Source organism: Bombyx mori, chromosome 27 (genome assembly GCF_030269925.1).
Source record: "Bombyx mori chromosome 27, ASM3026992v2".
Lineage (NCBI taxonomy): Eukaryota > Metazoa > Arthropoda > Insecta > Lepidoptera > Bombycidae > Bombyx > Bombyx mori.
The window spans coordinates 2,139,720-2,152,807 of NC_085133.1; the positions used below are offsets into that span (position 1 = coordinate 2,139,720).

Sequence of the window (13,088 nt, forward strand, 5' to 3'; positions counted from 1 at the left end):
ATGAGATGCTGGTGGAAAAGAAAAGAGAAGAAAAGAAAGAAAAAAAAGGCTGCTGGTGTCTGAGATATGATATAAAAAATAAAATAAAAAAAATAAAAAATAAAGGTTTTTTTTTATAGCTTAGATGGGTGGACGAGCTCACAGCCTACCTGATGTTAAGTGGTTACTGGAGCCCATGGACAACTACAATGTAAATGCGCCACCCACCATGAGATAAGTTCAACGAGAGTATCCGCCCCATTTGAAAATAGTAGGGAAGCCAATTTTTTTTTCATTTATCTTACGGTATCCTGCAGAGGCTTCCTTTTGGTTGTTAGGGTTCACGGAGCTCAGCCTGAGTGAATTTGCTAACATCTGCCCTAGTAAGAGCGGTACTTGGGTCTTTTTTTATTTTATATTTATTGCCCTTGTAGGCAGACGAGCACACGGCCCACCTGATGGTGAGTGGCTACCGTCGCCCATGGACTTCAGCAATGCCAGGGGCAGAGCCAAGCCGCTGTTTACCATTTAATACTCTCCACAAGCCTCTTTTAAAGAAGGACATGTCATAGCACTCAGGAAACACCGTGGAGGGGAGCTCATTCCATAGCCGGATGGTACGTGACAAAAAAGACCTCTGGAAATGTATGAGCTGTCGATGAACGCAGCGGTTCCAGATGATATGGATGAACTCTGCTCTGATGGCGGGAGGTGCGATGATAAAAAGGAGATGAGGGGATAATCTCAAACAATTCCACCACCAGGTCCGGCGAGGAGTCAGTGCGCGACAGTTACCGTGCGATATGGTGTGCACGTCGGAGTAGGCGTGCACCGCGGTGCCGCACGCGCTGTTCACCTCCTCATCCATCTCCTCGCCCACCACCAGCGGCCCCGGACTCGACTTCACCCCTGGAACAATAAAAACGAATATCACAGTATGTGACATACAGCTCTTTGCAAATACGCTAATGATTGTTATGTGACACGTGATAGTTATTGGTCATGGTAAAGACATTGGTTGAGGTCGAGGAGTTACCGTTTTCAAGCGGCTTCTTGGCGTCCGCGTGCGGGGCCCGCTGCTTGTCGGCGCCGGCGGCGGTGGTGCTGCTGGCCGCGAGCGACCTGATCTCTTGTTGTGCTTCACGCATTTTATCATAGAACACCTGGTGAGAACGAGAATGATTAGGTTAATTCTGTTAAGAGTCCTGCCTGGTTACTAAGCTTTAAGAAATCGTTTACGAACAGTGGAACAATTATCTTTTCAATTAATGTAAGATAAGTTTTTTTAATTGCTTAGACAGGTGGGTTAGATCACGACCCGCCTGGTGTTAAGTGGTTACTTGAGCTCATAGACATCTATAACGTATTGTAAACGTAAAACTGAAACGCATCACTGCTTCACGGCAGAACTAGGCAGAGTAGTGGTACCTACCCGTGCGAACTCACAAGACAAGACAAGACAAGATATAATATGTACTAGAGGTCCCACAGTAGTCGAAATTCGACTATAATAATTAATTGGAATTGTATGTTTGTACACTATCATGATTGTATTTTATACTTCTATCATCACAAATTTCGCCACAGCTACTCTATAAAAAAATTAACAAAGACAAACAATATTTAATCTATTCCCAATTTGACCACAGACGTCAAGAACAAAAGTTTGACAATAAATAGTATGCATGCGTGTGTGCGTCAAATACATGGTATGTAGTGTGTGTAATGTTTTCTTTATTGATTTAATGTATCTTTTATGCATTATTTTAAAAAAATATTAGCATTGTGCACTTCTTCTCTATATTCTGTATAAGTGTGGAAAATTTCATACTCCTCCGTCCACGCCATTTTCGTAAAAAGGGATACAAAGTTTTTGCTTCACGTATTAATATATAGATAGGTGAATGAATAAATGAAGTTACCTTCAAAAATGCTTGAGATATTTCTCCGTTTTGTAGTTTAGTGTAAATGCTTTGCTGTATTATAGGGTTGCCCCCTTCTAGAAGAGCGATTCCTGGAAAATTCGATTAACATTATATTCGATTGGAAATATAGATATTTAATTTGCATTCAGCTCTATGAATGGATAGAAGTCTCCACAGTAGGTAGCGATTCCGCATCCTATATATTGTTACCACAGAAATAGGGCTGGGGGAAAAGCGAGCTATACCCCAGCTATACATTATCTGGAGAATTCCAGCCGACTTGCGTGCGACCTTGGGGTGTTTTCAAGGGCCTCCATCAATGCGCGTCATTCTCACTACCATTGTCCACATTCCTGTCCCTGACGGCCAGTTTTAACAGGAACCTAATATCACGGCTTAAATGTTCGTTTATTTACGGAAGTTCTTGACGAGCCAAGGTCTTTCTGTGGTTGTGGGCGAAACGCGAGATTAAACCGTAATACTAGTTCTAATTACAATTATATCATTATAAATCTGTTATATTTATTGGGTTTTAAAAATTTTTGTTTACTGGCTAAGATTAGCGAACGGGCTCACGGCCCTCCTGGTATTAGGTGGTCAACGGTGGTCACCATCGACATCATTAATGATGTCACCCTCCATGAGACATGGGTTTCAAGTGTCCGTTTTTACAGTACAACGGCTATCCCGCCCTTCAAATGGAAATACATTACTGCTTCACGGCAGAAATAGGCGGGGTGGTGGTACCTACCGGTGCGGACTCACCAGACACCTTATCACCACCAATTACGGAAATTAGATTTTGTGCGGGTTTGATTTTTATTACCGATATTATTAATTATAATAAGTGTTTTTAATTTTTGATTTATTTATTAGATTCACACAATTGGATAACATCTACACACGTTAACATTTAATTTAAATAGAAATGATGAATACACTTTTAAACTTATCATTTTGGGGTGTGAACACAACGTGCGTAAAGTCGGTTATTTTAAAAGTCGTCGGTCGGTTTTAAAAGTATAATAAGTTATATTCAAATATTTAAAGAGACCACGTGAACTCACCCAGCTGTATGGCCTCAAGGAATATGGCGGGGCGGTTGGTGCTTTTGATGACGAGGTCCACGACCAGGTCAGAGGCGCCTTCCTTGTCCAGGTGTGCTTGGACTTGCGCCAGAGTTTGGCCGGTCCGCATCAAGACTTTAGCTGTATCGTGTAATAAACTTCATTTAATCTCGAATTAATCTCGATTGAATATCGAATATTATTATTACAAATAGCTTTTGCAACAGGCAGCGGTAAGTGCATTTTTTTACAAATAAACAGACAACGAGCAAGCTCTTATTCGATATATTAATAGAGGGTCTCATTACTTTGATAATTACAGATTTAACATGCGGTCCTAAATATACTTTTTATATTATTTATATTTCAGAAAACATTTAGCTTCAGCGAAATTGTTGTACATTTTAATTTGGAGCTGTGAGAACATTACATGCCACGACACTTGAATAACATTGTTTTTTAAAAACAAAAACGTTTGTGACAAATTTCCTTATCCTGTATTGTTCAAAATAAACGTAACGTTGTGGGAAACGGAACGTTTAGAGTGAAAGGGATGAATGTATCGGTAAGAAAGGGACGGAAGAGAAATAGTCAAGATGGCGATCAGGGAATTATAAGGCGAACGACTACCTACGACGCGTGCTAAAATAATATATTTTGTTACTTTTCCAAAAAAACTGTGTAGTATATTAAACAAGGGGATGCTATATAATATAATGGGGTGGTTAACAAGCAAAATAGCTGCAAATCTGAACCATAACATCGGATGTTTGACTGGACAAAAGATTAATTCAAATTTTGCTTTAATCTGACTTGTGCACAAGAACGCAGTTATTGTGTTGTTTGTCGAGCCAATCTGTACTTAACGGCCTTCGTATTAACACTGACATTTCAATAGCGGGCTACTTTCTATTTATTTACGAATTGATTAAATATATTATTATTGTATCTCCAACTTTAGATTAATACACTTTTAGATTCTCATAGATTACAAAATCTTTAAGTATTTATTTATTGAACATATATTATTTTTCATACAAAAATACATTGTTTCAATATCTAATAAGAAATTTAATCAAACACACTACATATTGAAAATAGTCATTACATAGTGTTTTTATGTAATCACTATAAACCAAATTATTATATTATTAGTGTAAGAACTATAAACAATATATTAATTAAGGCCATTAATGTTAAGTTTGATATAGACATCCGATTTCGACTATTAGTTATTGTTTCATATTTTGCTTTTAGTTAGTCAAATATCCGACTGTATGGTTCTGGCGACAACACAGAGAGCCCTCACTCGGCACACCACCCACCTGGCTTCAGCTGTTGATGATGTTTATCTGGAGGGCATGCATGTTGTCAATTAAAAAAAAAAAGACGATAGTATTTCTACACGATCCATTACTGTATGTGCCGGCTAGTTTTTGTTCCATTACTCGTTTACTTTTTGTCAAACAATATAATTAAGAATTAGTGACGTAATATTTTTCTTGTAATTAAATATTTTCTTTAAGACTTACGTAATTTTCTATAGTCAAAGGAATCGAAGAAACTTTATTACTAATTAATTTTCCTAATTGATTCGATTAGCTACATCTAAGTATTGTGCAAACTAGATCAGGTTAGATGTTTGCCGAATTTTGTATTAGTTTAAAAATATGCATGTTTTTTTTTTTTAAATGATAAAAACAATTATTTCGTTCTTCTGTGAGAAAGGTTTACTTGGCAGATCACTGACAGTGGTATTGCCAGACGCGATTTGAAATTATTTGAATAGGTCGTCGACCTTAGTACCTCACATCTGCTAACGTTACAGACTTTCGCTTGGCAGTTACGTAATACGATCGTAAGTGATGACCGTGCACCCCTGCAATACCATAAGCACAAAAAAGACCCAAAATTTTTTCAATAGTTTCTTTATAATGTCTGTACTTGAACCAACGTGTTAGTACCGGACATACATATCGACGCTTGAAAGGCAAACGTGACTAAGCGACAATAACTGCTTTATACAGTAGGTAATAACAATTTTCGATGCGCAAAAAAAATATATTTCTAGGTCTATTAAAATCATTTCAATCCTACAGCTAGATTCGTTAAAATAGAATTTTTTTCAGGTATATCAACTTTAAATTAGTCTACTGTAAAGTTCACGCATTGTCACTTAGTCACGTTTGCCTTTCAAGCGTCGATATGTACTTAATATTGTTATTGTATGCATATTTTTAAACTAAACATTCTAGTGTATTGTTAGGTTGTCGGGTGCTCACCGCCGGGCCCGTGCGTGGCGGGGGCGGGGGGCGGCGGGGGCTGCACCTTCGGCTCGGACTTGCGGTTCACGAAATATTGAGACAGCAACTTGTTCCTCAGTTGGTTGCCCTGGCGACAAAGTTTTAAAAAAATATTTTATGACCTGGTAACTAAGACCTTTTAGTCATGTGTTATTTTAATTTATATTCTTATTTTTATGAAAAATGATAATATGGAGTGAAATGAAATGAGATGAGATGATATGAGATGAAATATAATCTCAGTAAAATGGTGGTTATTTACTGAGATTTTTTCAATGGACTTTTTGGAGGATCCCGAGAAGTTACGTCCAGCGGCTTTATTTCATTTTCCCACATTTGTGCACTTTCACAGATATTAAACAGTTAATAAACCACCGTTATTACACATTTAAACTTGAAGAAACACTAAATAGACAAAATAAAAACAAATCACACAACTTCACTCCTCGCGTTCCCGGTAAACAAGGCGGAACAAGAAAATGCATAGAGCATCCATCAACTGTTTTTTTTTTTTTTGATGGTACTTTTGATGGTTTTCGCTGATTAATTTGTGCACTGTACCAGCTGAAGCATACCTTCTCGCCATATTCCGGGTCCACGGCCATCATCTCTCTCAACGTGCGTAAGACTTTCACGCACAGTTTTTCTTCTTTTTCTTCTAGAAGCTTCTCGGTGTGACGTATTAATCTGAAAATAAAATATATATTTTTTCATTCGTTTCGAAATACATTTATGGTCGAAAATATATGGACTTTCATAAATATTGTGACACATAACTAGAGGTCGGAGTAGGTAGATTGATTTAAGGTCGTTGACTTCAAACGTAGAGGATAATATGGATATGCCTCCAAAATACCGGAACTTCATATTTATTGTGATATTTGTTCCGGAATTTTGAAATTAGCATGAATCTGTGTTTAAGGTGAATAACGTATTAATAATATTAATCTACGCTACCAGTGCTAGCTAATGGTGAAAAAAATCAGTATTTTATTTTATACAAAAACGCCTTGGAATAGTTACACCGTATTTTGTCCCTTTCTGTTGAATTAGAAATGACGCTTGTCAGTATGAGACAAAACTTAGATAGGGCTTTTTGTTACTTTATCTCATAAATATAGAAATTGTATCCGTTGAGGATTAAAAATAATGGATAAAATGGCATGTCCATAATATAATATCTTGACGCAAGTATATAAAATCAATCTACCTACTCCGACCACTGCACATAACATATGCAATGTTTTTTGTTTTACGTCAATGATTAATTTGTTTTTGGTAGCAACTAAATATGTACGTATTTTTTTACTGTTATTTAAATTTATAATATTTCACTGAATCATTTTGTTGATTATATATTCCTATGACGGAATGGAAGCTGTGTGAGCACATACCGTGATATAAAGATCCCGCTGGCGTCGGGCTGGGCGGGGCTGGTGAACAGGAGGTGCGGCTTGTACAGGATGTCCACCAGGAGCGACTGCTCCGCCTGCAGCAGCGGCCGGAGCTGTTCCTCCAGTAGGGACACGATCTCCTGTAGACCCTCCATCACCGACCTATCGTTCTGCAAGTTCAACTGCCAACACGCGACACTATTTTAACAACAATAACTGAAGTCGTCGTGGCCTAAAGAATAAGACGTCCAGTGCATTCGTGTTGAGCGATGCACCGGTGTTCGAATCTCAGGCGGGTACCAATTTTTCCAATGAAATACGTACTTAACAAATGCTCACGATTGACTTCCACGGTGAAGGAATAACATCGTGTAATAAAAATCAAACCCGCAAAATTATAATTAGCGTAATTACTGGCGGTAGGACCTCTTGTGAGTCCGCGCGGGTAGGTACCCAAGCCTTGTCTATTTTTGCCGTGAAGCAGTAATGCGTTTCGGTTTGAACGGTGGGGCAGCCGTTGTAACTATACTGATACCTTAGAACTTATGTTTTTTTTTTTTTTTTTTTTTTTTTTAAAAAAAAAAAAAAAAAACTTATGTCTCAGGGTGGATGGCGTATTTACGTTGTAGATGTCTATGGGATCCAGTAACCATTTAACACTAGGTGGACTGTGAGCTCGTCCACCAATCTATGCAATAAAAAAATACATTTTCTATAAAACGAAATCTCTGAAAATTTATTTGAACGTGCGGTCATCACGCCCCGCCCCAGGAAAGGTTTCGGGTAAACAATGACTCGTGTTTAAGAAACGCACCTGCGAAGCCATCTTCTCAAGTTTCGAAGTCTTCGAGGCCTGCAGCCACTTGCTGGTCTGGCGGGACAGCGCGGCAGCCTTCTCGAACACGGTCTGTATTTTAGCCTCGAGCTCCAGCGGGATCGCGATACTGCGAGATTTCGCTGTCAAAAATCATTTTTATGGTATAATAGGTGGATATCAACCACTACCCACCAGCCCACCTGGTGTTAAGTGGTTTATGGAGCCCATCGACATCTACAACGCAAATGCGCCACCCACCTTGAGATATAAGTTCTAAGGTCTCAATATAGTTACAACGGCTATCCCACCCTTCAAGCCGAAACGCATTGCTGCTTCACGGTAGAAATAGGCGGTGTGGTGGTACCTACCCGTGCGGACTCACAAGAGGTCCTATCACCAGTGTAAAACCACCTTGATACATGAGTTCTAAATCTCAGCTCTGACAACGACCACACCACCCTCCAACCGAAACGCATTACTACTGAACGGCAGCAATGTGCAGTACAAGACCCCATTACCAGTAGGACGTTTTTCGCAATGTAAAGTAGTACACATATTTGGGCTGCATATTGCGATCCCTTTTATTCTTACGATTTGATATTCAACTTATTGTAGACTTTATTGCCATTAAGCGTGCACATCGGATACGGCAAGATAACGTTCTAAAAAGTTTCCTACTTTCAAGGATTCTTATCCAATATTAGTTATACAGGTTGACTGGTTGAATACTTTACATATTGATATAGAGTGCTCAGTACTCGATTCTCGTTCTAATTAAGCAAAAAAAGTAGATGCCTAATATTTGCTTAATTTATCTTTAACTAGCTGACCCGGCAGACTTCGTAGTGCCTCAATCGATAAATAAAAGACGTAAACTTTTATATACAATAAACTTAAAACAAACAAAAGGAATCCGTCCGACGGGGGACACGTCAAAGGGAAAACAAAATTGTTATTTTTATTTAATTCCGAGAATTTTCATATTTTTATACCTTTTAAACCTTCTCTGGACTTCCACAAATAATTCAAGATCAAAATTAGCCAAATCGGTCAAGCCGTTTTCATGTTATGTCGTGACAACGGAAAACGGGTTTCATTTTTATATATATAGATTATCTACTAAAAACAATAAGCGTGGTCACTCGCGCCGCGCGCGTGTTGTAACAGATTAGCCGGTCACGCGACAAGGTGCTTGTTTTCTTTACACCGGTCGACGATCGCGGCATCGGACTTTTTGGCGGGAACGCGAGGAGTGAAGTTGTGCGATTTGTTTTATTTTGTCTATTTAGTGTTTCTTCAGGTTTAAATATGTAATAACTAATAACGGTGCTTTATTCGCTGTTTAGTATCTATGAAAGTGCACAAATGTGGGAAAATGAAACAAAGCCGCTGAACTTAACTTCTCGGGGTCTTCGAAAAAGTCCACTGAAAAATCTCAGTAAATGACCACCATTTTACTGAGATTATATTTCATCCCATAATATCATCTCATCTCATTTTGTTTTCATTTCATTTCATAATATAATTTTTAATATAAAAAAGTTTTCAAATTAAAATAAGACTTGACCTATAGGTCTTAGTTACCAGGTCATAAAATCGCATAAAAAAAAATCGTGGCATCATTTGAATGCGGCGCACTGATTGGATGCGACTCTGGTCTCACCCGCCGGGCGGGGCCTCAAACCCGCGCGTATCCCCACCCTGCGGACCCATTCAGTCTCGAAACAAAACGCGCGCGGACGCCGATCGGTGTCCAGAAATTTAAACTTTAACTAATTAATTTAATGAAGGTTTTCTCTGTGACCATGAATTATCATATCCTTGAATATATAAAGTTTTCAACCAGTCAGCCTGTATATATACAGTATAATAATTGGAAACGAATGAATAATGATAATATGTGCTGAGCATCGGAGGTATTGTGTCCTGGACACGTCGACGACCAGGTTTCCCGGAGGGGAGGCTGCTGCAACTCACCGACCTCGCTGAGCGTCCGTATACACTTCTCCACGTTCAGCTTCTGCGGCGGCGTGAGCCACGGACACTGGTATATACTGAACGTCGTCTGGAGTAGCTTCACGAAGATCGACTGACGGGTCTGCAAGCAACGTTTTAGCTTAGCTTCGAAAAGTAACACACGACTTCTTCGCGGCAGAAATAAGCACAGAATGGTATAGATATTGTTGTGCGCTAGTAGGTAGACAATCCTTCTGTTATTCCGCTTCAAGTAGCACTGAGTAATACTAACTACCTTAATGTCGTCTCTGCGGCGTGTATATCTACAAGTCTCTGAAATATTTTCGATATTACTAGTAGTTTAGATTTTAATTTTTTGCTGTTTCACAACAGATGGTATTACTTGTATCTGAATATCAATATTAGAATGCCAATGTGTGTAATAATAGCACAGGATTCAAATCTGTGGTCCGATTTACGGAATTAATAGATTTTTAACACTCACACAGTCGTATTCCAGGTCCAGCGGTAGCATAGGAGAATAACATATAATTATGAAGTTTCGTGAATTGCAGAGGACAATAATTACTTTTTTTTTTTTTTTTGTCAGGAGGAAATCGCCGGACTTCCGCCCTTCACTGGGGATGGAGGGCGGGGCATGTCGGAGTCGAACCGACTAAAACCTCCTGTCTCTCAACAACCAACGTCCAAACCTCGCATGAGACAAAACTCATGAAAAGGCAAAGGGGGGAAAGTGAAGCGTTTAGTGCGGAGCACATCTCTCTCATCACCCTCCCCCTCGGGACGCCGGACTGGCGGTCGTCGGCGCCACGAACACCAGCCCTCTCGGTCGGCAGGCTATCCGAAGCCCGCCTAGATGGCGCCGGTTAGAATGGTCTATCCTACGGAATACCCCGCTGGGTCAGAACCAGCGTGGGTTGAGGATAGCCGGCCTTCCATCACCCGGATGCTCATGCATAAAACGCGTGCAGAGCAGCTTGCACGTCGTCTTCTTAGGCCCCCTTCGCCGGTCCCCAGGCCGACATGTGAGGGGACCCGAAACACTTAGAGGGCCAGGGCTTGGGCGATATCCGCCTCCCTGGCCCCCGCTCGACGGCGGCGGGCCTGTGCGTCTCTCACGCGCCCCGCCGCCTCCTTCTGCGAGATGGTGCACTCGCAGAAGTCGAGCATCGCCTTCCACGACTCGTCGTCGCCGAGCATCGATGCCACAACACTCGGCAACGACAAGTCGTTTCCTATTTTTGCGACGAGGACACGGCGCCACCCCTCCCATGCGGGGCAATAATTACTTGACAACAAATATAGAGCGATCTGAATGTTTTAGTAATGTGATTTGGCAAGCGCAGATTCGATTTGGGGGACTTCGTCATTCTTTTCTGAACAAGTCCTAAATACTAGTATTCTCTCAATAAACGAAATTGTCCTGAATTGTTTGTAATGAACTGACATCTTACAATTTTAAATTTAATTATTGACAGTTGAAAAAAACAAAGGTCCTTTTTTAGGACAGGACGTGGGTGTGTTTAATATTAAAATTGCAATAGTGATAGTGTGGTTATTAAATACCGATACAACTTTGGTTCATAATTCAAAATCGAAATTATGACGATTTCAATATATGACAATATCGTAGGGAATATTGCTATTCTAGTAAATACGCAAATCTATAATTTTTTATTTATTGCTTAGATATCTGGACGAGTTCACGGCCCAACTAATGTTAAGTGGTTACCGGAGCCCATAGACATTTATAACATAAATGCCGTTACCCACCTTGAGATATGAGTTCTAAGGTCTCAGTATAGTTACAACGGCTGCCTCATCCTTCAAGCCGAAACGCATTACTTCACGGCAGAAATGGGCGGGGTAGTGGTACCTACCCGTGCGGACTCACAAGAGGTTCTACCACCAGTAAAATTATAAAGACTTACTCATCAAGCCACAGTCGATTTATGTTTCAGTAACATCCTTGCTCAAAACATATACAATTTAAATGTAGAGAGTGTATATAAACAATGGCAGTGACAGTTACCTGCACGGTTGTGCTTTGGTCGCTGAAGGGCGAGTTGAAGAACGTGCATATGGTGTGCATGAGCACGTCGGTGACGTAGTTGACCCAGGCGCGGTGCGTGCTGGTGGTGGACGGCTTGTGCGACGACGACGGCACGTCCGACCCTGGGGGAGGGGAGGGGGGTGAGCCGGAACCCACACACGTCACTAAACAGTAGCTGTACACCTCGGACATGAGGTGCAGTCGCATTACCTAGTCGCGCGTGGTTCTGCCAGTCATATTTTCCTGGTTCATGATCTGATAAAACTCAAGCTCATATTTCGGGATGCGGAACGGAATTTACCTATGTGGTCCGGTAGCCGTAGTACAGGTAATAATATTGACGCGTACTAAAAATTCAAATAATCATTCTTTTGTCCTTGTGGTTCAGTAATAAAGCGGGTACTCACAGGCGGCGCCGCTCTGCAGGATGGCGTGCATGTCCTGGAGGAAGGAGCGCTCGAACAGGTCCCACATGTAGTTGCTGCTGTAGATCTCCTTCATCTCCACCTCCGTGTCGATGTAGCAGTGGTTCAGGAAGCCCACGTACGCTTCTTTCACCTAAACATAATTACATTCATTTGTCGTGTGTAGTTTTGATTTTGCTTGGAAAGTCGTTGTCTACACAATTGTGTAGACAACGAAAATAAAATTTTATGAAAAATAATTTTAATTTTACTCTAAACAGTCGCATACGCACGAAGATTGATTGGTAATTACGTTCACTTTCGGTGAGATTGTTAGATTTTTGAAGTGAAAACTTCTTTAGAATCGTTGTGATTTCAAACTGGATGCAACGGAAAAAACGACAGGTAAAAGACACAAATACAAAAATGTGTAGGATGAAGCCAGCAAAGAATGAGACAGAAATATACATACTATTTAATACAGCGCCATCTGTGAGATTTTTTAATACTAACGTGTGTATGAAAGCTCTTGTAGTGAATTTTAATTTAGGATTATACGTGAAATTAAAATATCAATTCACAGAGGGCGCTACCTTACAATTATTTACTAATGACAAAATTTTACATATACTTAAGACGTTTAGGATAATTGTATTTTAATTTTGGAAGGTTTCACTTCTACCACGTGTGAATTGCACACATTTTGTTTTTTTTAATTGTTTTAAAACAGACGCTTGAATCAAATGTCTTTCACCCGTCCTTATGTACGAATGAATTTTTGTAACTTACATGAGAACCATTTAAAGTTTCAAATTTTGGAAAAACTATCATGACAAAAAAAGTCGTTAGCTATTAGAATGGAGTAAATATAATTGAAGTTCAATTAAAAACATCGAATTGTTGATGCTAATACCAAATAAAACGGACCTTTCATTACAAAGATAAATGTCGCGTATTAAGCGAAATGAAAATTGCTTATATGGGTGGACGAGCTCACAGCCCACCCGGTGTTAATTGATTACTGGAGCCCATAGACATCTACAATGCAAATGCACCACCCACCTTCAGATATAACTTCTAAGGTCTCAGTATAGTTACAACGGGTACCCCGCCCTTCAAACCGAAACGCATTACTGCTTCACGGCAGCAATAGGCAGGGTGGTGGTACC

At 40.0% G+C, this 13,088-nt stretch overlaps 1 protein-coding gene across 4 annotated transcripts in view; it reads right to left on the minus strand.

The window, feature by feature from the left end:
* The window catches only part of LOC101741421 (inositol 1,4,5-trisphosphate receptor), a 101,887-nt gene that overhangs the window by 22,101 nt on the left and 66,698 nt on the right, over positions 1-13,088 (minus strand). For 2 of the 4 annotated variants that reach the window (XM_062676440.1, XM_062676438.1), the window contains 12 exons: positions 11,923-12,073; positions 11,495-11,637; positions 9,463-9,583; positions 7,483-7,625; positions 6,669-6,850; positions 5,850-5,961; positions 5,254-5,362; positions 4,297-4,323; positions 2,972-3,112; positions 1,902-1,993; positions 1,016-1,142; positions 775-888 (listed from right to left, as the gene is read on the minus strand). In XM_062676440.1, the coding sequence (XP_062532424.1) occupies positions 775-888; positions 1,016-1,142; positions 1,902-1,993; positions 2,972-3,112; positions 4,297-4,323; positions 5,254-5,362; positions 5,850-5,961; positions 6,669-6,850; positions 7,483-7,625; positions 9,463-9,583; positions 11,495-11,637; positions 11,923-12,073 (1,462 nt within the window). The remainder of the gene's footprint in view (positions 1-774; positions 889-1,015; positions 1,143-1,901; positions 1,994-2,971; positions 3,113-4,296; positions 4,324-5,253; positions 5,363-5,849; positions 5,962-6,668; positions 6,851-7,482; positions 7,626-9,462; positions 9,584-11,494; positions 11,638-11,922; positions 12,074-13,088) is intronic. The other 2 variants (XM_062676441.1, XM_062676439.1) reach the window with 1 other exon arrangement.